Source organism: Anguilla rostrata, chromosome 1 (assembly GCF_018555375.3).
Source record: "Anguilla rostrata isolate EN2019 chromosome 1, ASM1855537v3, whole genome shotgun sequence".
In the NCBI taxonomy this organism is placed as follows: domain Eukaryota; kingdom Metazoa; phylum Chordata; class Actinopteri; order Anguilliformes; family Anguillidae; genus Anguilla; species Anguilla rostrata.
The window spans coordinates 16,774,752-16,792,146 of record NC_057933.1 but is presented as its reverse complement, the minus strand read 5'-3'; the positions used below and the strand labels follow the sequence as shown (position 1 = coordinate 16,792,146).

At 42.5% G+C, this 17,395-nt stretch overlaps 1 protein-coding gene across 4 annotated transcripts in view; it reads right to left on the bottom strand.

Moving 5' to 3' along the window:
* Window positions 1-2,372: 2,372 nt before the first annotated feature.
* LOC135250020 (coiled-coil domain-containing protein 9B) overlaps window positions 2,373-17,395 on the bottom strand; it is a 43,208-nt gene continuing 28,185 nt past the window's right edge. For all 4 annotated transcript variants that reach the window (XM_064325820.1, XM_064325838.1, XM_064325829.1 and 1 more), the window contains 9 exons: window positions 16,874-16,951; window positions 11,521-11,705; window positions 8,265-8,314; window positions 7,274-7,324; window positions 5,986-6,082; window positions 4,577-4,610; window positions 3,488-4,253; window positions 3,311-3,393; window positions 2,373-2,791 (listed from right to left, as the gene is read on the bottom strand). In XM_064325820.1, the coding sequence (XP_064181890.1) occupies window positions 2,765-2,791; window positions 3,311-3,393; window positions 3,488-4,253; window positions 4,577-4,610; window positions 5,986-6,082; window positions 7,274-7,324; window positions 8,265-8,314; window positions 11,521-11,705; window positions 16,874-16,951 (1,371 nt within the window). In that variant the 3' untranslated portion in view covers window positions 2,373-2,764. The remainder of the gene's footprint in view (window positions 2,792-3,310; window positions 3,394-3,487; window positions 4,254-4,576; window positions 4,611-5,985; window positions 6,083-7,273; window positions 7,325-8,264; window positions 8,315-11,520; window positions 11,706-16,873; window positions 16,952-17,395) is intronic.

Below are 17,395 nucleotides of genomic sequence, written 5' to 3'. Positions count from 1 at the left end.
TGACACAAGTAGACGGCAATCCATGTCTCAGAATCTGATAGCACTATCTTAAACCACGTGTACAAGGAGGACAGAATGCATTTCCTGCCTATTTTACAATATCAGACGAGTACAGACAGCATCTAATACTGCACAATGAGACGATGGGCATCTCTTTGAAGAAGCCTGCGTTTTAAACGCATCAATACACCACAGGTTTTTCTATTGAAGGGTGAATGATGCTTTTTACTGTACTTGTACACACCACATATAAGTATTTCAGTATGAATGTGTGACAATACTCTCCGCATCATTCTCTGGGTTTAAATCAAGCACATAAGTGTCCACACCCGTAAGGTCAATCAGCTATTCTGCTTGGGTCAAGGCATACTGTAAGGCCAGAAAGTAAGATATGTGTTGTCACCCAAGGGAGCAGCCATATGCGCCATTATAACTCAATTAGTTTCAGCAGGCAAGGCCATTACCTGGGTGCTATGACTACCAAGGCCTAGACATGGGGTTAACACATGCTCTGTTTACCTCCTCAAGAATTCTACCTCTGATATGCAAGATACACAAACAGCATTCGACCGTGGCTACCACCAAGGTTTACAGGCACTGAACTGGAGAATGCTTGCAAGATGAAATACCTTCTGCTGGAGAGGGCAAAAGGAGACCATTCACTATTATGAAAAGACCCTGGATTCATTTCAAGTGTTGCTTGTAACTGTGAAATGCTGGATAAAGAGTTAGTTTTAAACAAGAATAAAAAAAACTTTTTTTTTCTTTTCAAAGCATGTTTATTTTTTGCTGTGCTTATTATTTTAAACATGTAAACAAAATGCCACTGCATGTGTTATTTTCCATTTCAATTTGATTGTAATTGTAATTTAATTGTATCTTCTAATGAAAACTGATTTCTGGTGTTGCTGTAACAAACATCCTTGCGTGGCAGGGAGATTAAAATGTGTCTCATATGTGGCTGGCCCACTGTCCATCATTTCAAACTTCCATACATATGTAAAATTGCATATGAAAATATTAAATGAAAAAAAGTGCTTGAGAAATATTTTTCCCATTTTTATATTAAGGCTCCTTCAAAGTCTGCAAAAAAGTAATTTGAAAAAATAAATATGCTAACTGCAAATATTAAATATCAAACCATTTTGTTCTAAGTTTAAACCATTTTGAATATTTACAACAAACACTTGAAATTGGGCCAAATAAGACATTCTACTGTCCAACTGCAGCCAAAGAAAATGGCAGTGGTGGTGTAATATATAATCAAAGTGTGAATAGTAGTTTATAGCATAGCCAAACAAAAATCAATATTTTTCACTCAAGTATTTTTTCAAATAGTACAATTTCAAAAGTGCTTCCCTAAATAAAGATCAAAGCAAATTGCTAATTTACATTCTGACATAACTAACCTGAATCCAAATTCAAAAATCTATAATTAGAAGTTTAAATAATAAACTATACTTTAATTGGATCTATAACAAAAATTACAGTTGTTTTTTAGAAAGTCAACCATGAGTTATAGATATATTGAAAATAAATACATGTCTTAACCTCACAGTTCTCTACTAAACTATTCAGTCAGTCATAGTACAATTATAGGGAAAGGCATTGCTTGCATACAAACACAGGAGTAATTAATAGCTTCATTGTCTGTACCTCACAATCATGTGTTGTAAGTGTAATGTTTCAGTACCAAAGAACCAGCATATTTCCTACCAAAACAGGGGAACTACACTCTCAAACAGATGCATTTTAACACACCTCCATGTCTAGTCAAGGACAACACATTTTGGGTTACTTTCAACAGTCTGTGTTAAAAAGGCTCCCACATAAATATTATATTTGTAACACAAAATAAGTAACTTTGACACAAAATGTGTTGAAAATCACACAAAAAGTAGTAGTGTGGGATATTAACACCCTGTTTGAGAGTGTAAATCATTCAATATTGAATTTTCAAATCAAAAGGCACCTAGGGCCATTCTCTGAAGAATTATCAGAGATTACCTTAAATTGCATAAATCAATTTACATGTACAGTGATTTGAAATGCAATTCGTAACTGAATACAAACATCAGGTAAAGTGGCAATTTGCAGAAATGAAGCAAATTAACACTTAAGACCATGCAAATGGCATGAAAACACAAATTGGTTGGCTTTGTATATCTAATTAAACATTTTCTGTGCTTTTCCCTCATAAAAACCTAGGTGCCTTTTAAATCACCAGTTCCCTTCATTCAAGTTCTGTAATTAGTTTAGTTGCACAAATTGTAACAAAAGTCTGCATTGAAATAGCCAGAATCTCTTTCAAGAACACTGAATAAGGCTTCCAACAAAACAGCAAATCCAAGTGATTTGCTGATTACACACTAAGTATTAATACTGTAATTAGATTCAGCTACATAACAAAATAAAGTGCTTGTATTAAATGTTTGGCCAAACCCAAACTGCAAAAAAGCAAAATATCAACCACTACACAGTGTGTTTCCAAATTGCAATTTGTTATAATCAGGATTGTTTCATAGAATTATTCCACCATGTTGATGAAATTATGTGACCAACACTATCTCCATGCCCAATGCAGTGCCTACATACAGCATGATTTATATTGTAAAAAAAGTTACACAGAGCAAGGGAGAGCTCATACTACATAATACGAACATTTATCTTTTTTGTTTAGCTTGTTTTGGTTTAAGTTGCATTCCATCCTCAACCGCAATGAACAAAAGTAAATGTACAGTAATGAGCGTCTCCATGTTCAAATTTAAACTATTTTTCCATTTTCTTTCACCTGGAAGACAAAAGGCACAACAAGAAGAGGATTCATGTAATTGTAGATAACAATGACAGACAATACACAGATAAAAATGACATCGCAAATTAATTAATCAAACCTCACTCGGATCTGGTAATGCAGCACTAATATTACCCCAATGCATAAATACAGTTCCAGGACTGGGGTCAATTACATTTCAATTCAGTCAATTTAGGAAATGAACAGAAATTCAATTCATTCACTGTAAATTGTTCTCTAAACATTACGGACATTTAAATACATTTCCTGAATTGACTAAATTAAAATGGAATTCACCCTTAACTCTGGAGTGTGCACTGGATTACTTACTGTGCAACTCAACCAGACAAGCAAACTCCTCGCTGTGGACCAGGCCCCCCAGCCCCAGGAGAAAGTACAGTTGAAATTTTAGCTTACAAGTATTTGCCTCCAAAGATGCTGCCCCTACAATGCCCTCCGTACAAAATGAAAATGGATAAGTTAGATTCTACCTCCGACTGCCCCTATATTCCTTACCTTGGCGTTACTGGTCTCATGATAAGGATGAGGTGTTCCAGAGTCTAGGCTCATAACAGAGAGGCTGGAGTTGATCATCTCTTCTGAGGAACGGACAGAACCACAAGCTAATATCGGTCACAATTTTCTTTAGGTAAGTGAAATTATAAAGTTGTCATGAAAGAACTGCACAGGTACCTGGGCTTCTGGTGTTTTTAGAGTGTTTTAGAGGCTGGTGAGCACTCTCCTCTGGGAAAGCAGCCGAGTTTCCATCCATGGTTCTCTGACCCCTCTCTGGCTCGGGAGTAAGACCTTGTGTATCGCTGTGTTTCTTTTCCAATGTTTCAGTTTTGGAGGTGTCCTCTGGCCCTCGTCCACCAGCGTCACTGTCCACCAGGACAGGGCCACTGGTGTGGGGGAGGTCAGAGGCCTCCTGGTCCCGCTTCTGAACGCCATCACCCTCGGGGCCCCTCAGGCCTGACGCCAGGGTCTGCTCGGCCTCCTCTACCACTGCCAGGAGGGACTCGGGACCGCGTGAGCTTCCTTTAATGGCCCCCGTCACCTCAGCCTCAGAGGGAATGGGGCCTGGAGCTCCCTCTTCAGCTCCTTTGGTCTCCTTGATGGTCTCCTCAGAGAAACGGACCTTTTTCTCAGGAGCTCTGCGGGGTTTCGGAGCCCTTTCTCCCTGGCTGGCAGCCGGATTCCCAGAGGCTGCGTCCGCAGCAGCGTCTCCATCATGCTGGTCGAGGTCAGACTCTGAGGTGGGGACTCCGCCTCGCTCAGGGTCATCTCCACTGACGGCCTCGTCACCGCCCGCTTCGTCAGCACCCACTGCGCCCGGCGGGAAGCCCTTTCCAACGTCGTCTTCTCTGCTTTCCACCATAGGCTTGGGGCTCAGGTCCACCTCCGGTCCAATAAAGGCATCCAGTTCCTCCAAGAATTCTTCAAGGCTGGTCTCCATAGTCTAGAGGAACATTAATGTAAAAGCATAGTGCTTAATATCCATTCAGTTTTCACAGATGTTTGTTTGAAATATTTTCACCTCAATCAAAGACAGTCGCACTGCAGCACCTAAATCATCAGAACTTTATTCATGTTGAATTTCCCATAGAAAATGGGGTTCCTTTCTCACCAATGTCTCACAATGTTCTTGTCACAGATTCACAGAAATATATAACAATGTGTGAACCTGAATGACACACACTGGTATGATGCTTTGACAATATTTACTGACCTTAGAAACAAATATGCATGAAGCTAAACCCAGCCAGTAGATCAATGACTGACCTGTAAGTGGTCTTCTTCCTCCTTAGCGTCCCATCTGAAATTCACAAACAGCTAAAATGAACTGACAAGGTACTTTATTTATGTCAAGTCATTTATGTCAATCAATAAATCGATAAACTCATCAGTCGATGAAAGATTCAGTACTGTGGGCTTTGAAGCAAGATTTCCAAAAAAATTCATTCAAAGCTTTGACTACCTTAAGAGAAATGGACTCAAGAATATGGCAAAATGTTTGGCCTCATTTTGAATTTCTAATAGCTCAAGATTTAAAAGCAATCAATGACTTTTAAATAATACAAACAATAATAATAATAAGCACACTGTGGAATAATTATCGGCACTTATTATGCGTGATGGTGCTCAACAGTTAAGTCTACATCTACTAAAGCCTTCACACTCTGGCTGCTGGTCTGCACCCACAGCCACTTCCAGTAGGTTCTGTAGTCCATCTAACCACTGGCATAAAGTGATCACCCACACCGATACATCCTGAGTGCTCTCCCCCATGTCATCTACTGTACATCTTCGCCGAGGAGAAACCACAGGCTCCATTTACACAAGCACCACTGAGAGAAGATGAAAGCATTCAAAAGGTGGTGTGAGGAGACAAATGAGCCATTTTATACTGGTATACTCCGTAATTGCCAGAGGAAAAAGTTCATAACATCATATTTCTCCCAGATTATTTGTGGCAGTGCCATAAAATCAAAACTGGCTTATCCTCACTATTTATCAAGTTAAAAAGCGTGAAAATGTTTTGGTATGCCCTTTGCGATGGAGACAGTGAGTATCCTGAAAGTGTCTGCACACTGGAAACAGGAGGAGGGCAGGCACAACTGAACCTGACTCCTGTGCTACACTCTAAAGCCCCCTGATGGGACTGGTGATTCAGAGACTATGAATAGTTCCTGTTTTTAACACTTCAGAGCAAACATGCACCTGGAATCGTGACACAAGGATTAACCCTTTCAATGCATGTTCTTAACCGACACAGAAATGATTCAATTAGACTCTATTCAATTTACAGATGAGGACCAGAAAAAAACATTTTCACTTGCATGATGCAGTCCAATAAATGTTGAGAGTTGCTAAGTTTTACTGGTAAGTAAAATATACCTGTTACAATGCAATACGTTACATTAACAATAAAACGCATAAAATAATTTCTGTCAAGTTTCGTGAAATTGCAGGATTATTGAACAAAATATGATATTTAGCAGATCATTGAAGAAAATCCGCATTTAGCATTTGTTTCAGTATACAGACGTCCTACTATAAGATTGAATGTAATCAAATATGATATATGTTTCACTCAAAAACATAACCTCAACCCCTTTTCTAAGGTGATGTCATTAGCCCCTGGTGGGGGCCTCTGGAGAGAGGAGTGAGGCAGCACAGGTGCATCTCACCTCCTTGCTCTGCCAGTCAGGCGGTCCTTGCCCTTGGCCTTGCTGCTGACTGCCGGCAGGTTTTTGCCACCCTCGTCTCGGTTCCGGTATGGATGACCTGGCAGAGCGAGAAACACCTTTTGAATATTTTGGCTGTCATCCATTTCAAACTCTCACTATTATATGCTCTTTAGGCAGAAGATGACATTATCAAGATTTTCGAGTCACGATAATAAAAATGCTAATTCAGTAGCATAACCTTCGGCAAAAGCGCAATTCTGTTGAATGCCCCAATGGAACCACAAGAAAATGCCAAAACAACATTTCACTTAGAACACATCTGTCTCCAATAAATGACACGGTATGCACAATATTGTTGTGCTTTTCCTAAAACACAAAATCATAATCATATACACGCATTTGGAGGAACTGAAGCTGAAAATATAACTTCATTACATCATAGTATATTAGCATATTGGCAAGACCCAAAATCCAAGTAGTCACTGAATTATTTCAGCTGAATCAGCGGTTTTTCAGCTTTTCATTGGGATATAAAAATTAACCTCTTCACTTCATACAGTGAGTGAAAAAGTGTTCGCCTCCTTCCTGATTTTCTTTTTTATTGCATATTTTTCACACCGAATGGTTTCAGATCTTTAAACAAAATGTAATATTAGACAAAGGGAACCTGAGTAAACACAGAACACATAATTAAATTATTATTTCACTTATTTAATGAAAAAAGTGATAATATCACCCTTGTAAAGAAAGTGGGTGAAGTACTTAACCTTTGCACCACCTTTTTCAGCAAAAACTGCAATTTAATGCTTCCTATAATTTGAAATCAGACTTTCAACTCGCTGTGGAGGAATTTTAGCCCACACTTTTTTGCAGAACTGCTTTAATTCAGACAAACTGGCAGGTTCACGAGCCTGAACTGTTTGTTTCAGGTCCTGTCACAGAATCTGTTGGGTTCAAGTCAGGACTTTGATTAGGCCACTCCAAAACTTAAATTTTGTTTCTTTCAGGCATTCTGACATAACCCAATTGCGCTTCAGCTCACAGTCAGATGACCAGACATTCTCCTTATGATTGAAAACTTTTTTCATTAAATAAATTAAATAATTTAAAAGTGTCTTGCGCTTGCTCAGTTTCCCTTAGTCTAAAATTATTGTCCAAAGATCTGAAACCATTCAGTGTGACAAATATGCAATAATAGAGGAACTCCAAAAGGGGCAAATACTTCTTCACAGCATTGTACAGTACATAATACATAATACATAAAGTAAAACACTTGAGTGATATTTACCCTGCGATTCCCCTGTGGCTCTTGACTGACCTCTTCTAGCATTCCTTCCCCCTGAGAAAATAAAACAACAGGGTCTGTGGTATATTTAACTTCCATGGAAATTTTAATCCAAACTATAGCTCTGCGAGACAAAGACAATTATAGTAGCAGCCTTTTATGCATAAACCCTTCATGGTTTCTAACCATAATAAGTTTATGTCTGTTTATGTAGTGAATAAGAGGACGGTTTGGAACAGTGGTGTTGAAGATATACTGGGAGATTAACTGGCTTGAATAGGGGCACCTTCACAGACTGTGTGTGATGTACAGTATATGCAAGCCTGACAGCACTACACAGCCAAGTCTGGCAGCGTCTGGTCTTATTCTGTTCCCTTGGTCCTGTCTCCTCCAGTAAACATCAATGGCAGAGGAGAACTCAATCACTTTCACAAAGGAAAGAGGATCGCTGGGGAAAGCTGTCCACAAGAATATTCAGTGAAGTCAAAACAAATGTAGGGCTTTACTGATATTTTCCAGTTTTGTATTCACTGTGTATTTTTCTGATTTTACATTTATATTTCTTTGGTCGATTCTCTTGCGCTGCATGCGGAGTGTATTAACTGCTTTCAGATTTAATTAATATAATAGCTCATGCTAATGCCAAACAGGCATCTGTGATTTTGGGAAAACATTAACTTTCAGGTAACTTAAGTGGTTTCCTTTTATTGTTTTTTCCCCTTCAGACTTTACTTCTCTCAGAAACTGTTGTTCCTGTAGCTTTCTACCAGTCACCAACAGATCTCTAGTGTGTTCCTACACCGTACAACTTGAGGCTCTACATATGGGGAACTAACATGAACACTTGACAGATGTGGTAGGAAATTAAACTCATTTTCACCCATGCAGATTCCCCTGGGCAATGTAAGTGTGCGTGGGTATAGCGCTGCACAGGAAGTAAGCTGTTGGAAAGTACTGGGTGGGTTTACTCATTTTCGATCATGATAATTCTCACCTCTCGTTTTGTTCCCTCGTTCACTTTCTCCGTGAAATCTGTCACGAAACCTGCAAAGAGACAATCTAATTACAGGGAATAAGTCCCCCCCCGCTAACGTCTGGAATATTTCCAAACCGAATGAATGCGAGGACTGTTTCTAATATGCAAGTGCCTGTGTCATCAAGCGCAAACATATACAAACTGTAGCCCCGGCTCTGATCTGGATGCCTCCTCGGCCCTCGCTGGAGGAGGATGTTTGCTTCCTGAAACAGTGGGATATATTATTCTATTCAGTCTCAGGCGCATCATTAAACCTTTCCAAATAAGGCAAGGCATTCCAATCTGCACTAAAAATAGCCCCTCTTCCTTTGCATCGCTTGCTTCTAATGGCTCCAGTTTATGACCAGTGTATCCAAGTGTCGGCCTGTTCAGAGAAATTAAAATGCTAATGTTTTTAGACATGGGCAGGCGGATATTAAATGAATGCTCTGTCGGCTGTTACCGTACCTAAACATAATGTAAAAACGACAGAAGCAGAATAGGAGACCAAGAACATTCAGACAGCTGTTTTTGCTAAGAACTGCAGTGCTACTTCAGTAACACAGTACATAAAAAACATCATAATTTGATGATATTTTAGGTTATAAGCTAGCGGTTTACAAAAGAAATGTACCCCCTTCCCTGGCCTGCACTTGACAGTAACGTACCCTGGACAGAAACAGAAATGATACAGCCTGCTTCACATGGCTCTCCATGTTAAACCTCTTTGGTCAGGGAGGTCACTGCTACAAATTATACCACCAAATTAGAAAAGTGACATACGCCCAGGATTGAGGGCATCAGCAAGCATAGGGAAAATGGGACAATTTATGAGGCTGTAATTCTATCAGTTCCCATTACGTAGATTGTTACTTCCATTGAGGTCAAATAAATGAAGCGCGCTCGCTTTGCTGTAAACATGTCTTCCACCGAAGTCGCATCTTAAATCAGGCGCAAAGCAATGCCATCGTCATGTTCACAGGCGAGAAACTGCTTCGTCTCCTCCTCGTAAAACCTTTGAAATCAGGCAAGAGTTTCAGAAGCTGCGTGGAGACCGTGCTGGGGCGTCACAGTTTTGTGTATGTTAGCTCTAGACAAAATGGAAACGATCTGCAGAAGACAGGAGACAGCACCTGGAAACACCCCAGATGCTGACAAAGTCCAGCCTAAGTCCTCTCAATACGATCCGTTTCACAGAAGATCCATCACTAAGTCAGTGTCAGCAATTCCTTATGATTTAATCAAATTTAGACATGACAAAGGCAGACAAATCACATCACATTTACAAATAACCCATAGAGGTTGTTGTTTTTTATTTTATTTAAATTGACTACATAAAACCTTGCCTTTTAAGGAAGTGTTTAAGTTTTGGGCTACTTTGCATCACCAGGTTTTGCAAGTAAATCTGTCTTGGCTATTCTTCAATTCATTATTTGTTTAAATTTAAAATGCAATGCACTCAATTCAGCCATTATACTAAAGCTTCTCTACTGTCAACCAAAGAGTGACATGATTCTTACATGGATGCAAATACCATCAGACAGCCTTTTAACCTCACATTCATTGTTTTATTTCAAATCCAATGTGATGGATTACATAGCCAAAACAATGTAGCCTAATTTGTGTCACTGTCCCAATACTTTTGCATTTAACTATACACACCAACATATTGTCTTTCAATTAGCTGAAAATAAGGCATGATTCATTCAATCACTCACGTGAAGAGTGTAAAACTTCATCATTCTTGAAGTGTAGTCATAAATTCTAATTATTCTTCAAGTAATCTAACGTGTAAAATAGCATACTTTTTTCCACATTGGCACTGATGTACAAACAGCAGTATTTCTAATTTATGTATTACACATTTCAGCTATCGAGAGCCAGCACAAAATACTCCAGGTAAATTGGCCAGCTAGATGTGCACCCATATTAAAAAAACACATTATTGCAAATGTGCACTTGTGTTATTAATGGCGCGGGTTAGGCAGAAGCCAGAGAGGCTGTGCTCCATCACACATACTGCCATTACTTTCTAGTGCACGGTCATGCAGGTGTACCCAAGCAAATTACATTTGCCATTAACTAGGAAAAAACCTCCAACAAAAATGAAACATTTCATCAAGTCTTCCTTCTCACAGTCACAGAATGAACGATGGCGATTACCGACATACTGAAAAAGCTCCAATACCAGAACAATTTTGACAATAATAAAATTGAGGACGCTTTGACATGAATATTAATATTTCTAACCCCATTTCAAACACAACAATTCTCAGGGCTGCTGGGTGGCTGGTCCTGTTAATGCACTGTTCTACTGCATGGATGGGCCACACAAACTAGCGCTGAATCTGAACCACACCAGTGTTGACTGTGGTTTCTGCCTCGCAAGGTGATGCAAAACTGGCGCTAGTGTTGCTTAGCGGAGAGAGGGGGTTCAGTCGGCTAAGATGACAGCATCTCAAACACACACTAGCGATCCCACAGGTCAATCAGCTGTTCAGCTGCACACAAATTGTCTTCCTCCACCTCGTGTCTGTGAGAGCCCGACTTATAGACTACAGTGTGATAAGCAGCAGCATCTGACAGAGCATACTTCGAAGCAGAGCACATTTTTGTCTGTGATTTCCTGAATCAATAGCGGAGGATGCAGCAATGAGCACTGATAATGAATAGGATTGTGTGGTCCAGACTGAGAGAAAAAAAAGGGAAATGTTTTTCGCACTTTATCTAAGAAGAACGGAGTGGTCTGCTTGGGATTTGTTAACCGAGACTCCTGACTTTATCCAAACATAGTAGAGACTACCTCAAGCCTCTCACTGACTGGAGACAGCAACAGCTGGATTTTACATCTCTCTCCTCAACAAAGAAATAAATGACCGCCCCACTGAGACCGCTGTGACCGTCCATTCTGCTTTCAGCGTACGTATATTATTACCAGCTGCAAGTATAAACAAACTGCCTGGCAGTGACGGCCAATGCTCAAACAGCCTGCTTATGTGAAATGACAAACCAGGACAACAGAGCAAGCATGCAAAAAAGACTTGTTTTATTTAAATAAGAACTAATTTTGAATTTAAATTATGACAAAAAAAATAATATTTTATCACAAACATGAACAATCCAAACAGAACAGCCAAACATGCAAAATCAAGAATGCATTCCGGGTCATCAATATACACTACAAACTGGCCAACAACAGGTAGGTGGGGGGAAAAAAAACAAAATGGCAGCTTACATATTCTCTGATTTGTCCATGTCCCACGCTCTCCTCCACTGGCCCTTGGCGTTTTTGTGGCGAGCGACGCGCTCGCGGTCGATCTGCTCGCGCTCCTTCTTCCAGCGCAGGTACTCCAGCTGCTCCTCCCTGGACGTGGGGACGATGAGGTCAGTGTGGCCCTGCGGGACGGGCCCCTCCACGTCCTGGGAAGACACGGGGGACGACACTCAGGCCGCACTACAGACACCGTCCTACAGGAGCTGGGCAGATTCTGACATGCTGCTTGGGAAAACAGTGATGATCAGCGCAAGTATAGAGAGAAGCAGACAGGGATGTATCAAAGGCAGACATACAGATACTACAAACAGGGGAGAATTTTTCATCAATCTTCCCCAAGAACTAGAAAAGAACTATGAATAAAAACCATAACCATAAAAAGGCTATGAAAATGTATTGTTAACAGCAATTCAGTCCCAGGTATATTATTGTCCTATTTACCATGAGGATTTGATGGGACCCAAGTGCAGTAACTGAGCGTGATAACTGGGCCACAGATGGAAAAACACAGAGGCCTGAGGTGTTTTAACTTCTCTTAGTGCTCTTTAAACCGTATGTGACTGCAAATGACATTCTCAATGCTACAAAGAATACAGGGACTGTCTTGAGATATAGGAATCACACTGGAATCGACAGGTTTACTCTGAGCCACCTCAGATGTCGATCAGCTATCCCAGAGGCAAACAGGACACTTTCCACTTCCAGGACGACAGTAGGTTAGCCGACCTCTGACACAACTGCAGACGGGCCCAGAGCTCAAATGAGACAAGCAGCATTAAGCTTGCATGCAGAACAATAGCCAGAAAAGCAACTTTGCTTACAGTTACTTAGTCTTGTTCACATACACATAGCCCACTCTAGAAGATATTTTACTACACCTTTTGAACTACATGTACAGCTTTGTGCATAATGTGCAGCATTTGCTGAAACCTTTGTCCCCTGGACCTTATTTATAAATGGTCTGAAAGTCCACATTTATGCAACTACATACACTGTCCGCAAAATAATTATCTCGCGGGCGACACCTCCCATGTGTTACATTCAGAGTTTCAGCTAACAGCAGGATTCCTCTATCGTACCCAGAAAGGGACGGTGTGGGCGCAGGCTTTCGTTCCAACCAAGCAGCTACACACCTGATTCGACTGAATGCTTAGCAAAGACTCTAATGGTTGATAAGTAGAATCGGGTGCGTTACTGCTTGGTTGGAAAGCAAGCCTGAACCCACAACGGCCCTTTCTGTTTAAGCTTGAGGCCACCTTTGCATCCACTTCAATACTTCAATATCCAACCGCTGCTTTTTAACCTGCGAAAAAGGTCTGGCTGCTGCAGTGTGCTGCCACTCCCCAAATTTCCTTTTATTGGCTCTGCCAGAACTATTTTCACCAAACAATATAGCCCGTCTGGTCCCTACCTCTGTAACGGGCATCTCAATTTCACACTCCATGAAGCTTCTCTTTGTTTTGCGGTTTGACTTCACCATTCTTCCTGACAATGATTTGGAATGACAAGCTGATTTATATGCATATCATATTCACATCGGGCGTTTCATTAACCGTTTATGGCTAATTGCGGGGCTTAACGGGGTGGGATACGAGCCTCGTGCGCACACAAAACTTCGAGTAGATTTTGAGAAAACTGTGCAGGTGAGCACACGGACGGTTTCATAAATCAGGACATCTTTGAACCTCTGCAGTTTTCCTCTTTTGTGCGTGCATAACCTTCAAGTGTAGAACCTCCTCAAAGTTTTACAAATGAGGTCCCTGGTCTGTCTAAAACAGTAAAAAGAAGGATAAGAGTCCACATTTCCTCATCCATCAAACGCTAACTAGCATCTGCATAAGTCTGGCAAGAAGCCGGCTCGCATTTATTTACAAACAGGTGCAAAGGATGCCAGTCCCTGAAATCTAAAGACGTTCTGTGTTCAGCTGTTGGGGCTGGAATGGCCACACCACTTGAAGTATCTCATTTGACCTGCTGCTCAGTTGTAAACCTGGCTCAAATGTGCAGGCACTCTGTTTCTCTCCCTCCTCCTCATCCGTCTCCTCATCCGTTTGACAAAGGCTGCTAGCAGTGGCTCCCGGGGTAATATCATCAGCTGTGGCCGCGTGTCACTCTGAAGAGCTGTCCTGTGTCCTGTGGTGGCCTCTTCTCTCCCACAGATATCACAGAACGCTTACGCATCTAGCGCTCCACAAGGTCTGACACTTCTTCAAATAACAGTGCTACGCAAAAGAAAACAAACCTTTTCTGCATTCACACTGCACAAAGGGAGCATTCAAAGGCACAAGGATCTAGGCTAAAGAACAACATGTTTTTGGCTGAATGCACGATATGAGTGTGTGCACATATGTGATGTGCATGCATATGCCTGTCTCTGTATATCTGTCTACTGTACGTGGGTGTACTAGAACTGAGAGTATGTCTATGTGTGTGTGTGTGTGTGTGTGTGCGTGCCTGAATATAAATCCCAAATTGCCCTCGACCAGGAGGTGAGCCAGCTCTGACAGCAGACCAAGGTTGCGCTCTGCAGGGATGCCAGATGACCCCTGCCTGACAGCCCAATTTCACCGCACCAAAGGACCACAGTCCCTCTAAGACACCACGCGCTTCGCCAGACCAGCGTCTGATTGGAGGACGATCGCCAAACACCATCCTTACATCACACTTCTGCCCTTTCTCCATAGCAACAGATGACTTACGAGAACAAACTAGGAATTATCGATGAGGCGGTTTACGATAACGGTTTACATAAACGGTGCCCGTGATGTCACAGAGGGATCAGATGAACCGATGGAAAGTCTGACCTTTCAGAAGGGAGCCTCAAAAGCTCAGCACCATAAGGCACAGTCACTAGTGAGTTATTCCATAACAAACCCAGTAAACAATGAGTCACAGAGGCTGAAGCCAAGGAGCAGTGCCAAACATCTGTGCGCTGTACCCTTGAGCTAAAAAGGGCATGGACTAGACCTTCTGAAGACCATTTAGAAATAAAAAAGAGTTTGAAGAAACCTAGAAGATAAAAGGCCTGCCAGCTTCCTCTCACATCTTCTCACTAATTTTATTACAGTTCAAACACTTCTTTTTGGGGCTCCTGTGCCTTCCTACGATACACCTGTTACACAACCCATACAGCCACTTCCTTTAATTAACAAGCTGCTTATTAACACACAAGAACCCCGTGTTCACTTGATGAGTCTCACAGCTGTTACATGCAAAATTAATGACTGTTCATTTAGGAAAGTCAGCAGCCATTTTTTTTTCTTTCCGTGGAAGATTTAAACGAGCAGGAAAATCAGGAAATGGTGTCTGGCATCACTGGAGGACAGAGACAAAAAACCACCTTCACCTTGACAAGGTCGCATCGCTGCATTTCAGTGAGTCAGCATGCAGAAGGGACAGACTGAGAGCGAGAGAAACAGAGAGAGAGTGAGAGAGTGAGAGAAACAGAGAGAGAGAGAGAGAGAGAGAGAGAGAGGGCTGAAGTCAGGAAGGAGGCCGGAGGCAGCAAAATTAGCGACGAAACGAGAGGAAGCGTGAGGTGATGTTTGCCACGGGAGCGTGAGCCAATCAGGAGCAGGTAAACAAGAGGCCCTCCCGCGGGCAGCAGCGGGGCGGGTGGAGGAGTGAGGTGTCCGCACCCTCTGTTTTCCTCCATTTCCAACCGGAGCCCGGGGATGTGAGGGCACAGGAGAGCGCGCTGAACCCCCCCTCCCCACACCGCCCCCCCCCCCGCCCCCCCGCCAGCAGCGCGCTGCAGTCCCTCACCAATTAGAGCTTTCAATTTCCTGTCCCGACGGGAGTGCCATCTCCCCAAGGGAGCGGCAGACTGTTGCGTAAGGAACGGAACAGCTTCACCCAGCATTAAGGACAATTAGCGCATGAGAAAGTGTGTATACATGTTGCACTCACATACGTGGTGTGTGTACACCACCACGTGCTACGCGACAACAACACAGTTCCAATCAAAGAGCAAATAAATAAATTAATAAATAAGTGCCCTTTAATAAAACGCTATGGCCAGACTCCAATTCAATAAGGTCTCTCAAGTCGTCCTGGAGGCCGACAGGCAGCTTGTCTTGCACAAGAACACACCGAGACTGCAGCGTCAGGCTCTTGAGGCCTGGCAGCCATCATTAATACCCACAATGCACCTCTCCGAAAACAAGTTCAGTTCAGAATGTTTGGCGCGGAGCACAAAGGAACGTCGATAAATAACGATTAGCGGTGCTGTCGAGAAGGAGGCCGAACACCGAGCTCTTATGCAACGCCGGCTCTTTCAGAACGCGCTGGCGTGGCCGCATTCATTTTTTTACGCTCTCCAAATCCGACGCAAGCAAGAATGCGCCGAGCCGAGCGTGACATCGTCATTTTTAACGTGGCTTACTGGCTCTTCCCTCTTGTCTGTTTGTTTCTCCTGACATCTGACTATTTGCAAGGGCTGCACTTTCAGAACGTTCTATCTGGATGCAAAATCAAGTATTTCACCCAAGTATGTTAATTGATGTTCAGTTTACAAACACAGGGTCTAAAGTGAAGCCAAAGTGTATCTGAGCAATTCTATTTCTAGCCCCTTCCTGCGGAAAATACATCTAGTAGATGGCAGTGCACAGCACTAATGACTTGACTGAAGATGAAAACGTATCGTTGCAGGCCTGCAGCATTAATGAAGGTGATAAGGTGTGCCTGTAGGCCTCCTATGTGCTGCAGATTCTCTCCCTTTTCTCAGTGAATGCTTGATCATCGTTTACACGGTCCCAAGCCTTTCCCATTCATTTCCCCTATACCACTGCGCTACTGCTACAAATCAGGAATGAGTTAGTGAATTGGCAGATTTTTTGCTGATGCAATATGGATGTTAGTGCTATACGAAGCAATTAAAATGCTGAACAGCATTTGTCATCATCCAGTATTGAGCTATTGGTTGAACTATAATGTTTATTAGCTGCATGCACGTCCAAGGTTGTAATGAGATAAACTTTGCCCAGAAGCAAAAGAGCAAAAGGAGAAGATTCACTGCATTTCCTCTGTTTTTGAAGGGGTTCTGAGAGAGAGGACGAGCGTAAACAGCATAAAGGGCACCATGTGAGCTTGCACATCTGGGACGCGAAAGGGAAGAACGCTGCGTATCTCTGGGGTAGCAAACAAACGGCTCGTAACCAACGCGAGACCAAACAGATCCGTCACGCCTCGCTTCGCGGCCAGGTGACAAACCGAAAGGCGAAGGGACGAAGGTCTAACCCCCAAATGTGTCGGCGACCTCCAGGACAGCGCCTCTCTGAGGCCCGAGCACCAATCAGGGGAGGCCGTCTCTTACCTGGTAATAGGGGTCGCACTCGGCCAACCACTGACTCTCCTCCGTCAAACCCTGCCGCTCCTGTCTGCCGTCGTCCTCCTTCGGAAAGAGAAATCACAAAGAGGACAAACGAGGTCATTACAGCGTCAGTGTCAGCCCTGGGGTCGTTTCGGCAGACCCTTCTGCCGCAGCCAGCGCTCTCCCGGGACGTGTTCAGTTAGTTCGGTCACTCCTGCCAGAACGACGCCTCTTGCAGAAACAGTATCCGTCTCGCCGCTGAGTGACGTGCCCTGTGAACGATTTCCATGGAGAGGAGAGCCTTCAATCAGGAGCAAATTGATAGGCTGTGTACTCCTGGCATCGCTGTCATAACAAACACGTCAATATTGATCATCTAAAACAAGTACTTCCTTTACAGAGTGAGAGCACATATTCATACTGACTTCATGATTATGATAAGAATCATCTGCTTCTAGATCCTAATCCTTCTTGCATCATGTCTAATGTGAAATAATCTTATACTGGTGTATGGACGATATCATA